Genomic DNA, 17,881 nt, shown 5'->3' on the forward strand with positions numbered 1-17,881 from the left:
CTGGACAAGACCCGGCTTCCCTGGCACCTCCGACCTCTACAGCCAAGCTGAGAACCGTGAGTGCGACGAGACCTCAAGGGACCGACTATTGCCAAGACTGCACGACTTCTTCACAGCAAGCCCGCCGAGTAATCTCCTGGCGTGTGCTTTGGGGTCCGAGAAGCCCCAACCCTGAGCAGCTCCAGCACCGAAGAGCAGCCCCCCAGCATCTCCACGATCGGCGTGGGGCCCTTCTGCTTTTTGCTGCTCACCGCGTTGTTTGGCTACTAGCCCGCTGGCTTGTGGCCTTCTGAACGACGCCCGACGACATCACTGCTGCTGGTCTGGTTGCTCCAGACTGGCTCTTGCTCCCTTCCAGAAGAGGAGCACCCCGGACCCTCCTGGTCCACTCAAGACGCCATTTTGAGTCCACCGCGTGGGCTTGAATTAGCCAAGGCTTTGTTGCCCCATCCTGGGTTCTTCGACGCCGACAGCTTCATCCATTGTGGGACAGCTCGCCCCTCCATCCTGGTCGCCGACAACGCCTCCTGGTCCGTGAGATCTGCAGAGCCCAGCGTCGCCCACTCACCTAGCCGAGGTGACTACCATCCGGTGCCCTCCTGGTGCCACCTGACTACTGGCTAGTAGTCACGAACTTGGTCCCCTCTGCTTTCAGGTATCATCCATCTTCAAGATCCAGGCTTGGATCAACTCGAACTCTCTTCACTGGTCGCCTGCCAGCATCTTTCTTCCAGGCTCCTGGTTCGTCTACGAGGATTCCCGACGTCTTTTGAGACCTATGCAGCTGCAGCCCCTGGGCTAGGTAACTTCGGCATTTCGGTGCCCCAGCATAGCCTCACTATCCAAGGGTCAGGATCCACTGTCGTTTTCTCCCTACCAGGTCGGGTTCGCCCGTGAACACTAACTTTAACTTTACTAGCTATCATAGACTTTGTCCCGCATCCCGCGTGAGAGTGCACACTCTGCACCCGAGTCCCCTGGGCCTCCTAGAAGTAATCTAACGATTCTATAGTCAAGTCCTAGCGATTCCAAAGCCTATTAGTACTGTACTTACCTGCTAGTAATTTCGCATTCCACTTTCAGAGTATATGGTTTTTCGTGCCCCTCGGGCATTTGTGTATACTGTGCTAACTTAAGTATTTTTATAAGAATTTTGTTGTGTGCTTAGCTCCCTGTCTCATAAAGAGCCAGGGTAGTCTTGTTATAAATAAATACACTGTTTATTTTCATAACAACTTGTGTGGTGTCCTTTCACTGGGTGTTCAAGGGGTAATGTGATGGTAAAACAGCTGGCTTAACACGCCCTCTAGAGTCTTAGCCTTAGACTGCTCGTATCCATGCTACTAGGATAGCTGGTCTATAAGGTTGACTTACAACCAATCATCAATAAGGGTTGTTTGGACTGATACATAGTGATCACTAGAATAGTGAGCAATGCATATCAGGCCAACTTCTCACAGCATGTCAGTCGGTCCCTCGATCCGCCTGCCCCTTCAGGAGGACCTTCTGTCGCAGCAGCAGGGGACGGTCCTCCACCCGAACCTGTCCAGTCTCCACCTCCATGCGTGGAGATTGAGCGGCGACAGTTGAGGCCATTTGACTTGCCTCCTGAAGTTTGTGATGTGATTCTGGCAGCCAGGCGTCCCTCCACAAAGTCGGTATACGCCTGCCGGTGGAACAGATTTGTGGCATGGTGCACAGCAAAGGCTGTGAACCCTCTTTCTGCCCCTCTCTCCGAGGTTCTCCTCTTTCTTCTCTCTCTTGCCCAGCAGGGCTCTGCTCTGGGCACTATCAAGGGCTACCTTTCTGCCCTTTCGGCCTTTCTAAGGCTGCCTGATCAACCTTCTTTGTTCAAGTCCCCTATTGTAACGAGATTCTTGAAGGGCATCACGCACATGTATCCACCTGTTCCGTTCGTGATGCCTCAGTGGGACTTGAATCTGGTTCTGACTTTCTTGATGTGCGCTCCCTTTGAGCCGCTTCATTCCTGTCCTCTCCGTCTCCTGACTTTGAAGACGGCCTTCCTGGTTGCCATCACCTCTGCCAGGAGAGTGAGTGAGCTCCAGGCTCTTTCTGTCAAACCTCCTTTCATGTCCATTCATCCAGACAAGGTGGTTCTGAGAACTAGACCTTCTTTCCTGCCCAAGGTAGTTTCTGCTTTTCACAACGGGCAGTCCATCACCTTGCCCTCCTTCTTCCCGCCTCCGCATCCCTCAAAGGATGAAGAGCGGCTCCATCGTCTGGACCCAAAACGTGCGCTTTCATTTTATATGGATCGCACACGCCAGTCCTGGGTGGATGACCAACTGTTTGTTGGCTACGTGGGTGCGAAGAAGGGAAGGGCGGTACATAAAAGAACCATCTCTCGGTGGGTCGTCCTGTGCATCAAAGTGTGCTACTCTTTGGCTCGGAAGGAGCCTCCTGTTGGGCTGAGAGCCCATTCCACTCGGGCCACGGCGGCTACTACTGCCCTGGGCCGGGGAGTCCCCTTGCAGGACATTTGTCAGGCGGCTACGTGGGCCTCGCTGCACACGTTTGCAAGGCACTACTGCCTGGACAGTCAAGTCCGGAGGGATGGCTTTTTTGGCCGTTCTGTCCTCCAGGACTTTCTGGTGTAAGCTGTATTGGTTCGCAGACCCACCACCGGGGTTGGTATTGCTGGGGTATCTATTCTAAGGTAAGGAATCTAATACTAACCTGTTTCTTTCAGATGAACAAGTTACTTACCTTCGGTAACGATATATCTGTAAGAAACAGTAGTTAGTATTAGATTCCTTACCGCCCCGCCCATCCTCCCCGTTCTGCGAACTGATACATAGGGTTAAGGTCATCCCCTTCAGGGCCCTAGTTTCGCATGGCACCAGTGTTGGTTCTTCCATGGCTCTGCGTGTTCTGGCGCGAAAAAGCTGTGTGCAAAGAACTGACGTCAGCGCGCGGAGGCGGCGTCTATATACTCCAGCGACGTCATCACGGCGCACGACGCCTGCAGACGACGCCTACCGACGCGCAGGGGTACTGCTACGCAAAAGTTTCCGGATCCAGACTGACGCATGGGGATATTCTAAGGTAAGGAATCTAATACTAACTACTGTTTCTTACAGATATATCGTTACCGAAGGTAAGTAACTTGTTCATCGGGCCCCCTGACTTTAAATTGAGGATTAGGCTGAAAAAGAGACTGAAGTTGCTGAAATGCTTTCTGTTGGTTGGGGTAGGCTTTGCTTGTGGATCTGTTTAGGACTGACCCTAGAAAGATTTGTTGAAGGTGGGACTTGATGACATTTATGATGAACAACAGGCTGTGGAGCAGTGAGATTGCAGCTTGAGTGTGGACTAAGCATTGCTTCCTGCCTGCACTCTTGATCAGCCGGTTGTAAAGGTAGGGGACGAAATGAGTGTCATGCCCCCACCCCTTTAAGTTTTGCGGCTACCACCACAAGGCACTTAGTGAATACCCATGGAGAAGTGGTAACCCTGAAGGGAAGTACTTTGAATTGATACTGTCGACCACTTACCTCAAAGTGAAGGTACTGTCAGTGGACAGAATGTATGGGTATATAAAGGAATTTGAGAGTAGACACTCCCTGGTGTTGAGGAGATACTCTCTCTCTTGCCCCTTCGTGAAAGAGTGCTTGTACCTCTTCTTCCTGACTGCAGAGATATTCTCTGCTGAGGATGTGTGTGCAAGGTGGGAGTTTGGAAATGTTATGAGAAGCTCTAGACCGTAGATGTGGTGAACTACGGCTACAACCCTCTAATCTGACTTGATTTCCTATCAATGTGAGCGGAAATCTGGTAATTCCCCATGGCAGGTGACGTGATTGGTTGAAAGTCCGAGCAAGTCAGTATTTGGAGGCAGAGGCCCCTTTACCATAGCGGGCTTTACCCCTCTCTTGTGGTTACTGCTGGAGGTACCTATGCTGTTACCCCTCCCTGCCTGTGGGTAAAAGGACTGCTACTGTCTCTGATAAGAATGCAGCTGTTCCGAGGAAGTGGCTTTGAGGACGCCTCTCTGCTCTTTGTGAAAGTAACCCCTTAGCAGCTTGGTCAAAGGAACATGGCCCTTGCTATAGACCGGACTGCTGGATGAGGGTTTGTATTTTTCTCCCCCCAGGGTGTTACTACCCTCGCCTTTACGGGCTCTTTCAAGGTCTATGAGCAGATTTAAGCTTGACATTTAGCACAGGTAGGACCTGCACTGTCCTGTCTGATTTGGAGAACTTCTCTATAAGAAGGTCTTCTTACTTGTGGAGAATGTACATGTCCACCTTATTGAAGGTCGTGGCCCTTGGGGGACCTCATAGTAGTCCGTGGTATTGTTGGGCGGGGATGCCCTGCCAAGATAGTGGTGTAGACATAATTCACCATGGGTGGCCTTGTTAGTCATCCCAGGGATTATCTGTGGGTTTTTTCTTAAAAGCGATGGTCACATGGATCAACATGTTCAAAGGAGCTGTCTGAATCCGAAAAGGAGAGTGGGGATCCCTTGCGAGGCAGAGTCTCTGTTGGCTTCAGCGGAGGTGATTTCGCCAAGATTTTCCCAGTGACAAAATGAATGAAGAGGTGCTCCTACCTGGTGTAGAGCTGGTCTTGGAGTCTCTGCAGGATAGAGTGCTCTGGTTTTTCAGATCATACTGTCAATGGTTTTTTCAGCATCAAGGGCATTTTGTATGTCAACTAGAGCTTTGGCATCTGCTTCAGTTGTGGCAGAGGCCCTTGAGGCAGCAGTTTTTTGTGCATGGTCTCCATGCCCGACTTCCACGGGAGCAGTGCTCTACCTCAGCATGAAGCCTCTTGTGAGGCTTTAAATGAGTATTGGAGCAGAGTGTACTCACTACCCTGGACTTGGTCCTGGTTCGAGGGCTGCTGTTCTTGGATGCTTGCACGAGGTCCCCTTCCTTATCGAGTTTCGAGGTGCTGGAGGAAATGGACTCTGATTTGGACGGCACTTGACCTGGAGGGATGAAGGAGGGGCCAGCGGTCTCTGTTAACGCCGTAGGGTTGCTGCTCACTGAATATATATCGGAGGGGTCTCAACAGATGGTTGTTGGTGTGCCCAGCGCCCTACCCCTTTGGTGCCATAAGATCTTCTTGATGCAGAAGGCAAAGCAGGACTCACAGGAAGTTGTGTGATGTTCTGGAGCAAGGCACAATTTGTTGGCATCATGCATGGTCTGTACACAGGTACTGAGCGTGGTACCGGCGACAGTTTTGAAAGGACTTCTGTTCCATCCCTCTTTTACGATCTGCGCTTCTCTCGTGTCGAAGCTCACGGGCTGTTTCTTACAGATAATTGGCATTGAATTCTAACTGCATGGGTCCGGAAAATGTGTGATTCTCAGTGCTCTGTTGGTTTATGTCTGAACCCATTAGCAGAAAAAGCAATCTAACACGGAGTTGGTGCCCATGCACATTTCAAACACAAGGAGATGATGGACTGAGTGCTGAAACTTTTCAGATGCTCACCCCCAGTCACAGATCTAGGTTGAATCCATCATCGTTCTTTAGATCACTTGGCCACCCCAGTTTGGACCCAGCCATATGCAAATTAGTCTTGACACAGTGCCTCATGGGAACAGTCCAGCCTGAACTTCCAGGCCTGGTCCTCCCTGGACTAGAAACAAGCATCCTGGGACCGGTTTCGGGGTAACACCCTTCGTCAGCCAGGCTAACTTGAATCCAGTGGCAAAGTAAGCAAGGGACCCACATCTGGGCATAACCTGCCAACTTAGGGCAAATAAGCAAACACAAGGAGATGATGGACGGAGTGCTGAAACTTTTCAGACACTCACCCCCAGTCACAGATCTGGGTTGAATCCATCATCGGAAACAAGCATCTAGGGAACAGCTGATGAGAGGTGTTACCCGAAACCAGTCCCAGGATGCTTGTTTCCGGTTCAGGTAAGACCTGGCTTGGCAGTTCGGGCTGGACTGTTCCCAAGATGCACAGGGTCAAGACTAATTTGCATATTACTGGGTCTGAAGTGAGGTGGCGAATTGAGCTAAAGAACGATGATGGATTAAACCCGGATCTGTGACTGGGGGTGAGTGTCTGAAAAGTTTCAGCGCTCCGTCCATCATCTCCTTGTGTTTGCCCATCCACATTTGTCAACTAGGGGAGGAGTCACTGTACATCCCATGACTCTAAAGTCTTCCTCTAATAAAAATAGCAACCTGCAAAAGTCTGTTTTTCCTGCTAAGTGTCCACATGGCACTTGTAGCTCACAGAGATCCATTGCCTAATATGAGCCAGTAGGGCCAATCGGCACTTATTTTTCCTAATCAGACATTGACTGCAAGCAGGAGGGGGAAATAAGTAGGAAGAGCAAGACAGAAAACCCGTTGCAAAGTTAGAAAGCAGGAACCTGGAGTGAAATAAAGTGGTATGAAGTATCTGATAGTGGCTGGAAGAAGCATGAGGTTAATTCATGACTTTGCTGTTTGCTGCACTGACATTTAAAAGCACCAGCCGCGGGTTTTTTTAATAAACTTTGGGCACCAGCACTCATTCTGTTGCAAATTAAGCACTGCAGAGATCTCAAAAGCAAGCAATTGCCTTGAATCTTTCTAGGTGTATTTGTATCCCTGAATAAAAACACAAGCCTTTTAAGTTTTCAAAAAAGTTGTTGGAATAATAATTATAACATATGATTGTCAGAGTTTATAAAAACAGCAGCTTCAGCAAAATGACACACCTTTTCATTGAGTCTGCTTTTCTGTCTTCTAGGCCTCTGGCTTCCACAAACAACGATAAGCTGGATCTGCAGGACTGTTTGGAACATGGCCGGATAGCAAAGGTAAAGAGCGTCAAAATATGGTGGAAACTGCACAGGCATAGTGCGTCTCCCTCTAATAAAAGGGTGACCAAATCCCACAGTGCTACCAATTGCACTTGGATCCAAGAACTGAGGTCCTACTAAACATGTGGACGAGGAACTGAAGCACACAGCACATACTCCCTTTTACCTGTTACAGCTTAGATGCCAAGCCTGTCAGTTTTTAAAGTGCTAGTTGTGGCAAATGGATCAGAATATAGCATAGTAAACTACAGTATATGTTCCATTAGCGTGTTTCTGCTTCTGAAGGATGAAATGAGTCTCTATATTCTTACTTCCTGTTGAGAAAATCAGTGAGGATAATAGGCTTAAGGCTCGATTACGGTGTCCTGTGTGGTAATTAATGCACCTGATAATAGCCGACATCTCTCACCTATTCCAAGTTTTACCCAGGAAATGGGGTATAAGATGCAAGCTTCCCTGATATCTGCAACCTTAGCTGCAGGTCTCTCTATTTACCAGGCATTATCCCCTGATAAATATCAGCTGGTTTGACCTGCCGAAATTAACTCGAGGAAGATTGCAGAGGTGCGTTGTTTGTTGCGGGCCCATGATTCAGATTTGTGCCATAACTGGAGGTATCCCTCATATTGGATTTTTACAGGGCACTCGTACTTAAGACCTCAGTGTGTGAAATAAAAGAGACTACCTTACATTCCTCAAAATCATGATAAATAGACCTATTAAAGCAAGCAGTGGTTTCTGAAGAGTTAATTCATCAAAACATGACAGTATAAACAACAATAGGGATCTGCATGATGTGTGGTTTAAGCCAACATCAGATTTATGACATTGAGTGTGTTTGTAGGTGTACAGCAGACAACCCTGACGTATATTTATAGCCATACAATATGGGTGTCTGATTTGTTTCCTGCTATTTATAGATTTGAAGACACAGCTGTTTGTGAATAGCTAACTTAGAAACGTATTAAATCACAATTTGGGAAATGAGTCAGCATATGATTTTAAAAATCAATGTTTCTACTGCAGTAAACAAGAAATCCACTCACACAAACTTACAGCACACCTTTCCGATTCTAAAAGTGGAATTCAAGGGCACATCACACTCTCCTAACTCTAAAACCAGACTTTGGACACCCAACACTCAGATTTTACCCCTTCATTATTCTAGTTACGCTACGCCATTGTGGTTCTCAACAAATCCATTTGGCAGAGCATGCTTTTCTGTGAGTACAGGGAAATGATGAGCAGTAGAACTTAAGGGATGCATGTTTCAAGGTACATCAGTTGGTCGCATTTGGCAGTGCCAAACAAAGATGGAATAAATGAATCCCTCAGTCTGCCATGCCCAAAATGTCACACAGCTGTTAGCAGTAGAAAAAGAGGATGGATTTAAGGGGCAGTTACACTCCCACCTTTCGGGAGTACTGGTAATCAAGTGGCAGTCCCTATCATATCACATGCTTTCTTTTTTCACAGTTCAGCAAAGTAAGAACCATCACCACTAGATCCAACTCCATCAAGCAAGGTAAAGACCAGCATTTCCCGGTGTTCATGAATGAGAAGGAGGACATTCTGTGGTGCACTGAAATGGAAAGGTAAGAATCATTGAGCATACTTAAGAGTGACAGGTATTCAAACCAGTGAAGGACCTTCTGTCAAATATAGGATGCTATTATACACTATGGGCCTTAGATTGGAGAAAAATGTGGTTTTCAACATCGACCTATGATGCATTGCTATAAAATAACATTATGCCCCTAGGAATAAAGTGTTTCCATTTTATATGATTAACAATTCCCTGGAGGCATTGGAATACTTTTGAGTGCCAAGCATTTCTAATCACATGAGCTTTTATGTGTTGCCATGGGGTACCTGTCCTGTTCCTGGATCATGTGTCATCATTTAAGTGAAGCTGCCTTTTTCACATTTTAATACCTGTTTTGTTGAATCATGGTTTTCCCAGGAAAATTTAACACCTTCTGTGTTTTAGTGGTTAATGCACTAATCTTGCAGTTGGACTGCAACAATTAATTGCATCTAGGGCTGTCTGCCTGCTAGTTTTCAAGAAACCAGAGTGCATGGAATCCTGCTGCATGCAGTAAAAGGAGAAAACATATGCCCCTATCATTGAAAGCCCCCTTGCTGCCTTTTGCTAATATTGTGCATTTAGGTCTGTGCATAATTGTTGGATATTTTACCATTTACTTACTACTTCTGTATATCAAATTCAAACACTATGCCAACAGATCAGCTTTTTTGTCCGATTATTTATCCCAAGCTTTAGAAGAACATATTTGAGGAGGGTCAAAGCATTTATCATGCAGACTGCACAATTGTGTATAAGGAAATGCCTCTTTTTGTATGGTCACCTTCAAATATTTGGACTGATGCTGCTGGTTTTTCGACTCTGAGAGTGCACTCAGGTCAGCTAACCAGATCTCTGTGCCTGTGCCCTTACCCTTAAACTGGTATGTCGATTGGCTCTTCCCCAATTGGCTAAGCTAACTCACCTGTAAGTCCCTAGTAGATGGTGCCCAGGGCATGTAAGTTAGAGAGTCGCTTCATGGGATTGCAGCACTGGTTGTGCCACCCTGGGTGTGACACGAGCACAGTGAGACTCCCAGCCTGCTATTTGCAGTCTAAATGAGCAGTTTGAACTGCTGGCTCGACTTTACCATTTAAAGTAATGGAAAAGCTAGACCTCTCCCAGGCATGTGTATAAGTCACGTGTATGCCAGGCATATTGAGTCCTAAGGCAGGGTGCAACATATCTCACAAGCAGAATCTGAAATATTACATGTTCTGACATTAAAAACGCGAACTTGTTGTTCTTACTGTGGAAAGGCTTGGTTGCCCAATTGACAAATATAGAGTTACATGCTGACCCCTTGGCTGTGACGGTCCGACCAAAGTGTGTCATCCAAGGTATCAGACAACTAGTTACATTTAGCCGGGTTAATTCTTGGGTCGAAATGTATGCGTCAAGTCGCAGTGTTCGACCTTAGCCAAGTTGCCACTTTTTTGACTTTAGTCACCTGTGCCCGTACCTTTTGCACATGTGGTCCTGTCACCCAGACAGCTTTTTGCCCTCCTGGAGAGATGTGTTAGCGACTCCTAGGAATGGATACAATAAGGGCCAGCTCTCACAGGAGGTGTCACCGAGACACAGGGCTGCCTTTGAAGGACAAATGGGTAACACTTGGAAGAAGGGCTGCTCCATTGTTCAGGCAGACAGGCTGGCACTAGAGACAGGAGAGAGGAAACTAGTTGCCAAACCTGTTTTCCAGGGACATATAGCCCCCCTGTTAGCTGCATCACTAGGTTGGGCTGAGGAGCTCCACATGCCAGGAGACCGGGTCCTCCCATATTGGCAGGAAGTGGTTATCAGGTGGTAGGAAACCTGTTAGCCCATTGACTACCAACTGCATCATGCCCTGAGGGCATTTTCTGAGCAAGAGTAGGGCATCCCTGGCACCTCAAACTCGTATCTCGACAGGACTGAAAGAAAGACCGAGGAATGACAGTTCTGATGACCGTGGAACAGGCAAAGGGAGGCTCACCATTGTGGACTCCACCTGTAGCTAGCAAAGGAGAAAAACTGCGCCTGCCCTGTCGTACTCAGAGCCCACCCAAAGTGAAGATACTCCAAGGGCCAGCTGACGGTCCTCTTATTCACAGCACAAGGACACAACAGCTGAAGAAGCCTGCTTGGGCAAGTTGGTAGCCCAAAGTATTCACACTGCTGCAGACTGCCGGCAAGCTGCACCAATGACCAGGACCCAATGTACAAAGTTGCACCCGATTTTGTTGAGCCCGGGAGTACAGCTGGGCGCTCCAGAGGATGAGTTGTCAACCCAGGAAGGATTGACCTGTGACACCCATACTGAGCGACTTGTAGTCCAGTGGCGGCTGGACTTTAGCCAGCACCGAGAGGGCTTTGTGGGACGTCGACCCTGTGGCCAGGACCCCATTACCCCCTTGGTGGACCGAGGAGTAATTGCAGCAAGATTTCAGTCTACCACATCGTATCCTGCGAGCATCTTCAGCATCCTTCATCCCTTGCATCAGGACCACTTCTATAGGAAAGCCCTGGAATAAATAAAAGAAAATGGAACTGCCTGTAGACTGCTTCACCTTTTGAGGTACCCATGTGTGAGGACCTTGCTGGTCCCCCTGACTGGCTACTCACTGCAGTTGGTCACCTACAGTGACTCTAAGTGACTGCATTATTGCTAGCCCAAATGTGTTGCTGAACAAGTTTCTACATATACTATTCATTGAATTTGGCAAAGCTTGTTTATGGGTGAGTGAAATGCCTTGATTTACTATACCTTTTAAATTCTATCGGCCATATGTAGGTAATCTACATTTACAGATTCTAAAATACAGAATTTTACCGATTCAGTATTTCAGAATCGGTAAATGGTATGTAGGAAACAATTCAGTAAATATTACCGAATCGGTACGATTCGGTATTTAAGAATCGGTATTTACCGATTCAGTAATTCCCATTCATTCCTATGGGCCTGGAGGCATATAGGAATGAATGGGAAGCCATTGACTATTACCGATTTGGTAAATACCGAATCGGTAATAGGGGCACATATTCAAGGGTGTCATATTGACACCCTGTTGCACCCCTGAATCGTGCATGTGTGCACATGTGGCACACATACATGCCCTAAGGGCATGTATGTCTGCCACATGGCACTTATAAACAAGCATTTGCAATGCAATAGGTCTCGCATTAGGAAAGTTTGAGCTATTGGCATTGTAAATGACAATATTTTTTTTATGTGTTGGTTTTGAAAATGGATAAATTAATAGCATTGTTATTTACAATGCCAATAGCTTATACTTTCGCAAATGTGACACCTATTGCATTTGTAATGCAATATATGTATTGTTGAGAGTGGGAGAGCGTGACAGTGGGAGAGTCAGTGAGTGGGTGGGTGGGAGAGTCAGTGAGTGAGTGGGTGGGTGGGAGAGTCAGTGAGTGGGTGGGTGGGAGAGTTAGTGAGTGGGTGGGAGAGTTAGTGAGTGGGTGGGAGAGTTATTGAGTGGGTGGGAGAGTCAGTGAGTGGGTGGGAGAGTCAGTGAGTGGGTGGGAGAGTCAGTGAGTGGGTGGGAGAGTCGGTGGGTGGGAGAGTGGGTGGGTGGGAGAGTGAGTGGGTGGGTGGGTGGGAGAGTGAGTGGGTGGGTGGGAGAGTGAGTGGGAGGGAGAGTGAGTGTGAGGGAGAGTGAGTGAATGGGAGGGAGAGTCAGTGAATGGGAGGGAGAGTCAGTGAGTGGGTGGGAGAGTCAGTGCGTGGGTGGGAGAGTCAGTGCGTGGGTGGGAGTGTCAGTGCGTGGGTGGGAGAGTCAGTGAGCTGGTGAGAGAGTCAGTGAGCCGGTGGGAGAGTCAGTGAGCCGGTGGGAGAGTCAGTGAGCCGGTGGGAGAGTCAGTGAGCCGGTGGGAGAGTCAGTGAGTGGGTGGGAGAGTCAGTGAGTGGGTGGGAGAGTCAGTGAGTGGGTGGGAGAGTCAGTTCTTCATTTCCTCCGAGGTACTCCTCATCAGTGTAAAAGAGACTCGTTATAGTTCTTGCACAGTCTCATCATTTTAGAACTGAAGCATATGCAACTAACAAACCATTGACAAAGCCAATAGTCCTGGCTTTTTGTTTTGTTTTAATGTTACTTGCTGTATTTTACACCTGGATGCAATGACAGAAGCAGAAAAATACCAGTCGGCCGGCGCACTATGCTAAGCACATATTTTTAGTGCTTTATTTTTTATTAAACCACGCCCTTTATTACAAAGGCCTTCCCGCTTTGAGAGACAACCCCCATTTTTTACATCCTACTTAAATCCCCGTAGCAGCCTATTCATGAGTCTCCGCCACCACCATCACTCATCTGCCCATTAGGGCTTGGTTCTAACCATATCACACCTCCAAAACTAAAATCCAATGAGTTTAACATATATGGTATTGGATGATTTTACCTCCTAGAATCATGCAACCTATATCGCTACAACATGTGCATAGCAAGTCATGATGAACATGTTGCAGAGAAGCAAAAAAATGCAAAGCAGGATTGCAGCTGGATCAGAGCCCTGAATCTGCAGAGACGAAACGACACTCCGGGATTGCGCTGTCGCTTCACGCACATTAGTTCTGATGTTAAGCGGCTAATAGTGCGCGCAGAGGGATAAAGTGCTCCTCCTTCGTGTAAAAGGAGAATATCCCGCAGGATTTTAAATAACGCGCGCCCACGTTTGGAGATTAGCCGGAGGAAGCGGGTATTAATCCAATTACTTGACGAAAGGAGTGTGCAGGGCTGCGTGGAGGCGCCATGGGTCGGGGGCCGTGTCAGCTCTTCCGGCTGCCATGCCTGCTAGATCAGAACGAGGCTCCCTCGAGTGACCTTCGCTGACCTGCGCACCACGCACAATCTCTCATACCGAGGTCGCTGTTGCCTTTGGCTAGCGAGGTGTAAGTTTTACAACCTATGCTCGCGAGCAGAGAGCGCCCGAGGCCTAGATGTTTCTTTCCACTTACCTTTGGTCGAGCGCACTCGGTGCTCATGTCATCAGATGAGGCGGGAGAGGAAGAAAACGGAACTTTTCACCCCTTCAGCAAGAAAAGGTGCCATTGAGCTGGCAGCGAGGACGGAGGCGCCCCAGAGGGCTCCACAAACAAGCCTTTCTTCCCTGATTGCATTGGCCGTGTCACAACCCAGTGATCGGGAGAGTGCCGCCACGCTGCCCGCGGCGACCCGGAAGCTCTTGGCCGGCCGGCCAATCCGCTCGCGGCCGACCGGAAGTCCCGCCTCCCCAGGTCCGCGAGCTGCCGGCGCATGGAGCGCCCTGCCGTCCGGTGTAGCCCGGGTCCCCAGGAGGGGGCCGGGGAGAAGGAAGAGTGTGGCGCCTGTTGCGGGGCTCCTCTGACCTGAGGGAGCCCCGATTTAGATGGAGACGCGCCGTGAGGAGCCCCGCCGGAAGAGCGCAGTTGGTGAGTGGGGCCCAGGGCTGATGTAAAGTGCGTGCGTGCCTGTTTGTATGCGTGGGGGGGGGGAGTGTGTGCGTGTGTGCGCGAGGGAACGTGTGTGCACATGCGTGACTGTGTGTGATTGAGAGAGAATGCGAGGTAGCGGATAGTGTGCCTGTATGTGTGCCTGTATGGGTGCTGTATGCCTGCGTGTGCATGCGCGCGCCTGTGTGTGCGTGCGTGCATGCAGAGAGGTGGGGGCTGCCTGTGTGTGAGCAAGGGCTTTGCGCATGCGCAGCGGCTTTGCGCATGCGCAGCTACCAGACGCTCGCTCCCGAGGTCAAATCCGACCCTGAAAACGCTCGTAACACTTTGGTGTCCACTCTCCTGAAAACGGATCACATTAGTTGTCGAGCTGACAGCATTCATGCTTCGCATGAATGCTAACGTCAGCTCGACCTAAAAAGCACAAAATTGCTTTTTTAAAGGTTTTCGATATTTACCTCCAACTTGTAGTTGGTAAATAACGAATCCTGAAAGCAAGAAGGCACTCACTTGAGTGCCTCCTACATAGCTTTTTGGATGCGGTAATTACTGATTCCTTAAAATAAGGAATCAGTAGTTTACCGATTCCTTAAGGAATCGGTAATTACCGAATCCTTAAACCTGCCTCCTACATCTCAAACCCTAAATACCGGTCGGTAACCGCCGAAATTCGGTAATTTCGGCGGTTACCCACCGCTATTAGGCTACCTATATATGGCCCTTAATCTCTGGAAAAATACAGTGGATCTTTTTTTGTTGTAGTGTCTAAAATACATTAAAAAAACAGTCTTTTGAAAAAAATTAGTAAAAATTCGCGTTGGATCCCTTAATGTCTTGTCGACTTTGTGTTCAAAGGTTTGATGCTCTTTAAATGCTTTACCCTTTCTTTGTGTTAGCCTTGCTGCTCCGAGCTGTAGCTACCCAGGGTTGAACTGAACATTTGACAAACAAAACCTAAGGATCTTCAAGGGTTTAGTAAATGTGTAATACACGGTGAGGTAGGACAACCACACCATATAATGCACCCCGTTTCCTCACACTGTGGAAATCTGTTCTCTTTAATTCACAGAGAAATTAAAGACAGGCTCAAACTCTAGAGGTACAAAAGGGGGTGGTGATGGACGGAGCATCTGAACCAATCAAACACTCACACCCAGTCAACAGATCTGGGTTTAATCCATCACCGTTCTTTAGCCCACTCTGCCACCCCAGTTCAGACATGGCCGTATGCAAATCAGTCTGACCCTGTGCCTCATGGGAACAGTCCAGCCCGAACTGCCAAGCCATGCCTTCCCTGGACCGGAAACAAGCTTCCGAGGACCGGTTTCTGGCATTTCAGCCGTCTTCAGCCCGGCTTGCTTGAATACAGTGGCAAAGAGAGCAAGGGACTCACGTCTGAGCATACCCTGCCAACTTATGGCGACCGCTTTGTTCGCCATAAGTTGGCATGGCTTGGCAGTTCGGGCTGTACTGTTCCCATGAGGGACAGGGTCAGACTGATTTGCATATGGCCATGTCTGAACTGGTGTGGCAGAGTGGGCTAAAGAACGGTGATGGATTAAACCCAGATCTTTTGACTGGGTGTGAGTGTTTGATTGATTCAGATGCTCCGTCCATCACCAACCCCCTTTCATATCAAATTCTAGAGGGTCTTTAAGACCTGCCAGTGCCTCAATAGTGTCTGCACATTTCTTAATCCAGTCCTCTTCTTTTGAGTTTTAGCACTAAGCACCTGCCACCTTTCATGCTCTGCCATTTTCAAGTTGTTAAACCTTCTATTTAGAAAGAATAGTGGTGTTGTCTTATCTTCTTTTTAATTGTTTTACTCTTGTTGCATTTAGTGGTAGCATGAACAGGTGCCAGATATGCTGTAGGAGGCTGAGGCTGGTTTAGTATATGGTGCACACTTATTTAAGTGATGCACCTTGCACTAATCCAGGCAACCCTTAAGGGGATTTTAGTGGTCTTTGATAACCATAGAAAGCTCTCAAAGTGGTAGCTGGGGAGACCTGGAAGAAAGATGCTGCAGGCGACCAGGAGGAAGATGTCCGGGTGGATCCAAGGGTGGATCGAGGATGAAGAAGACCTCCACCCGGTCACTAGCCAGTGACCGGGTGGAACCAGGAAGGAACCAGACGACGTCGAGGAGCAATCGGGTGCTGTCGTGAAGCTTGTCTCTTCAGCCACTTGGACCAGGAGGCGTCGAGGGCGACCAGATGCTGGAGAGGAGCTGTCCCACGAAGGTTCTCGCAGATGGAGGGGTCGACCGCCGGATTGGAGTCAACAAGCCTTGGTAAAGGCAACCCACGCAGCATTCAAAGGCGGCTTCTGATGCAGACCAGCAAGGTCTGAGGTGCCTCACCTTTGCAGGGAGGCAAGGGCCAGTCTGGAGCAACCAGACCAGCGAGTTGATTCAAAAGGTTTGTCGTCACAGAGACTACTAGCCAACGGGCCAGCAACCGGACAACGCGTCGAGCAGAACACAAGCAGAAGGGTCCCACGCAGAACTCGTGGAGTGTGGAGGGCTGATCTTCGGTGCAGGTGGAGCTCGGATTCGGGGCTTCTCAATCCCCAGTGCACAGCTGCGAGGATACCTCAGGAGCTGCACAGTTAGCAAGTCATGGACTTTTCAAGATGTCCGGTCCCACGTGTCTCGTCGCCTCCACGGATCTCAGCTATGCTGCAGACGTGAAGAGAGGGTCAGAGAGGTCTGGAAGTCTGGGTCTTGTTCTCTGTGCTCGGGTCCCGGAGGGAGCGTCGACAAAGCAAGCCGTTGATTTGCTGGATGGTGCCTGGTTGCCCAGGGTGGTCACTCCTTGGCCACAAGGGAGATTCTTCAGTCTTCAGCTTCAGCAGAATGTCGAAGGTCCAGAGCTTCGTTTCAAGTTGCAGTTCAGGACCAAATCTAAAGTCCTGGGGCTCAGCTCCTACCTTTATACAACTAAAAGGGGCTGGATTACGTTCAAGGTCCCTCCTATGGGTGGGACCAGGAAGGGGGGGTTATACCCCCTTTCCTTTGTCCAGTTTCGCGCCAGAGCTGGGACTAGAGGGCCCCAGCAACCGGTTTGAACTGGGGTATGCATGGAGCACCTAGTGTGCCCCAGGCAGTGTCTCATTCTATTCAGCCCTCCCTGTCCCAATACACATAGTCCTGTCTGGGGTGGTGCTTGCACCTCTCCAGGCAGGAAACCTATTGTCCAAACCTCCGTGACTGGAAGGACTCTCAGCAGCAGAAGGTCAGACTTGTGTCTGTGGCAGCAGGGTCCATTTTGTGACGCTGGGGCTCTGGTTAACTTTAACCGGGATAGTCAGCAACAACATGTCTTCTCCCTCTAGAAGGGTGGAATGCTACCCCCGTCGCCAGAATTGGCGAGGGGGTAGTATTCCAAAGCGTATGACACCTTACATGACAGGTTTAGATAAAGTCAAACCAAAGTTAGCATACAACCGCAAGGATTATAATGCATTTAAGAGTATATGGTATGGCGATATCATAGAACAGCTATAAGGACTTGGTTCCGAAAGCTGCAGACAGGCTCAGCTCATGCTAGAGCACCATCTCACACATAACCAAGCACTCTGCCTTCAGGATTGTTAAGGCCTGCCATAGGAGTGACTTATAGGTTACACTGTGTCTATATATAAGGGTAGATATAGGAATACTATACCTAAGCAAGGGGTGATTACACGACCTTGCCCCAGCTGAGTGATCAGCCAGTTGTGTCAGTTTGAGTGGCCAGCCAGGGGTGGCATAATACATGCTGCAGCCCCTGGTAGGCCTTGGTTACACCTATGCCCTGAGTACCTAGGGTACACTTCTACAGGGGCTGACATGGTGAACCAATTCCCAATTGTGTATGTACCTAGAGTACATGGTGTGAATTTAGAGAGAGTGCATCTGGGTTGTGGGTCTGATTAGCAGGCCCACAGCCACATCTAAGTCGAAAACCAGTAAAGCAAAAGCAAAAAGTGGGGGTGACCATAGGAAGCCGACCCTACTCTCCTACAGTGACGTGGTACTTATACCACTTTCTTAATATATGGTTTGCTTCGCCCCTAGGGCCTAAC

The 17,881-nt window shown here is 48.8% G+C and overlaps 1 protein-coding gene across 8 annotated transcripts in view; it reads left to right on the forward strand.

Moving 5' to 3' along the window:
- DNMT3A (DNA methyltransferase 3 alpha) overlaps positions 1 to 17,881 on the forward strand; it is a 2,120,215-nt gene that overhangs the window by 2,010,312 nt on the left and 92,022 nt on the right. For all 8 annotated transcript variants that reach the window (XM_078650037.1, XM_078650035.1, XM_078650036.1 and 5 more), the window contains 2 exons: positions 6,728 to 6,797; positions 8,277 to 8,395. In XM_078650037.1, the coding sequence (XP_078506163.1) occupies positions 6,728 to 6,797; positions 8,277 to 8,395 (189 nt within the window). The remainder of the gene's footprint in view (positions 1 to 6,727; positions 6,798 to 8,276; positions 8,396 to 17,881) is intronic.

Source organism: Lissotriton helveticus, chromosome 6 (genome assembly GCF_964261635.1).
Source record: "Lissotriton helveticus chromosome 6, aLisHel1.1, whole genome shotgun sequence".
Lineage (NCBI taxonomy): Eukaryota > Metazoa > Chordata > Amphibia > Caudata > Salamandridae > Lissotriton > Lissotriton helveticus.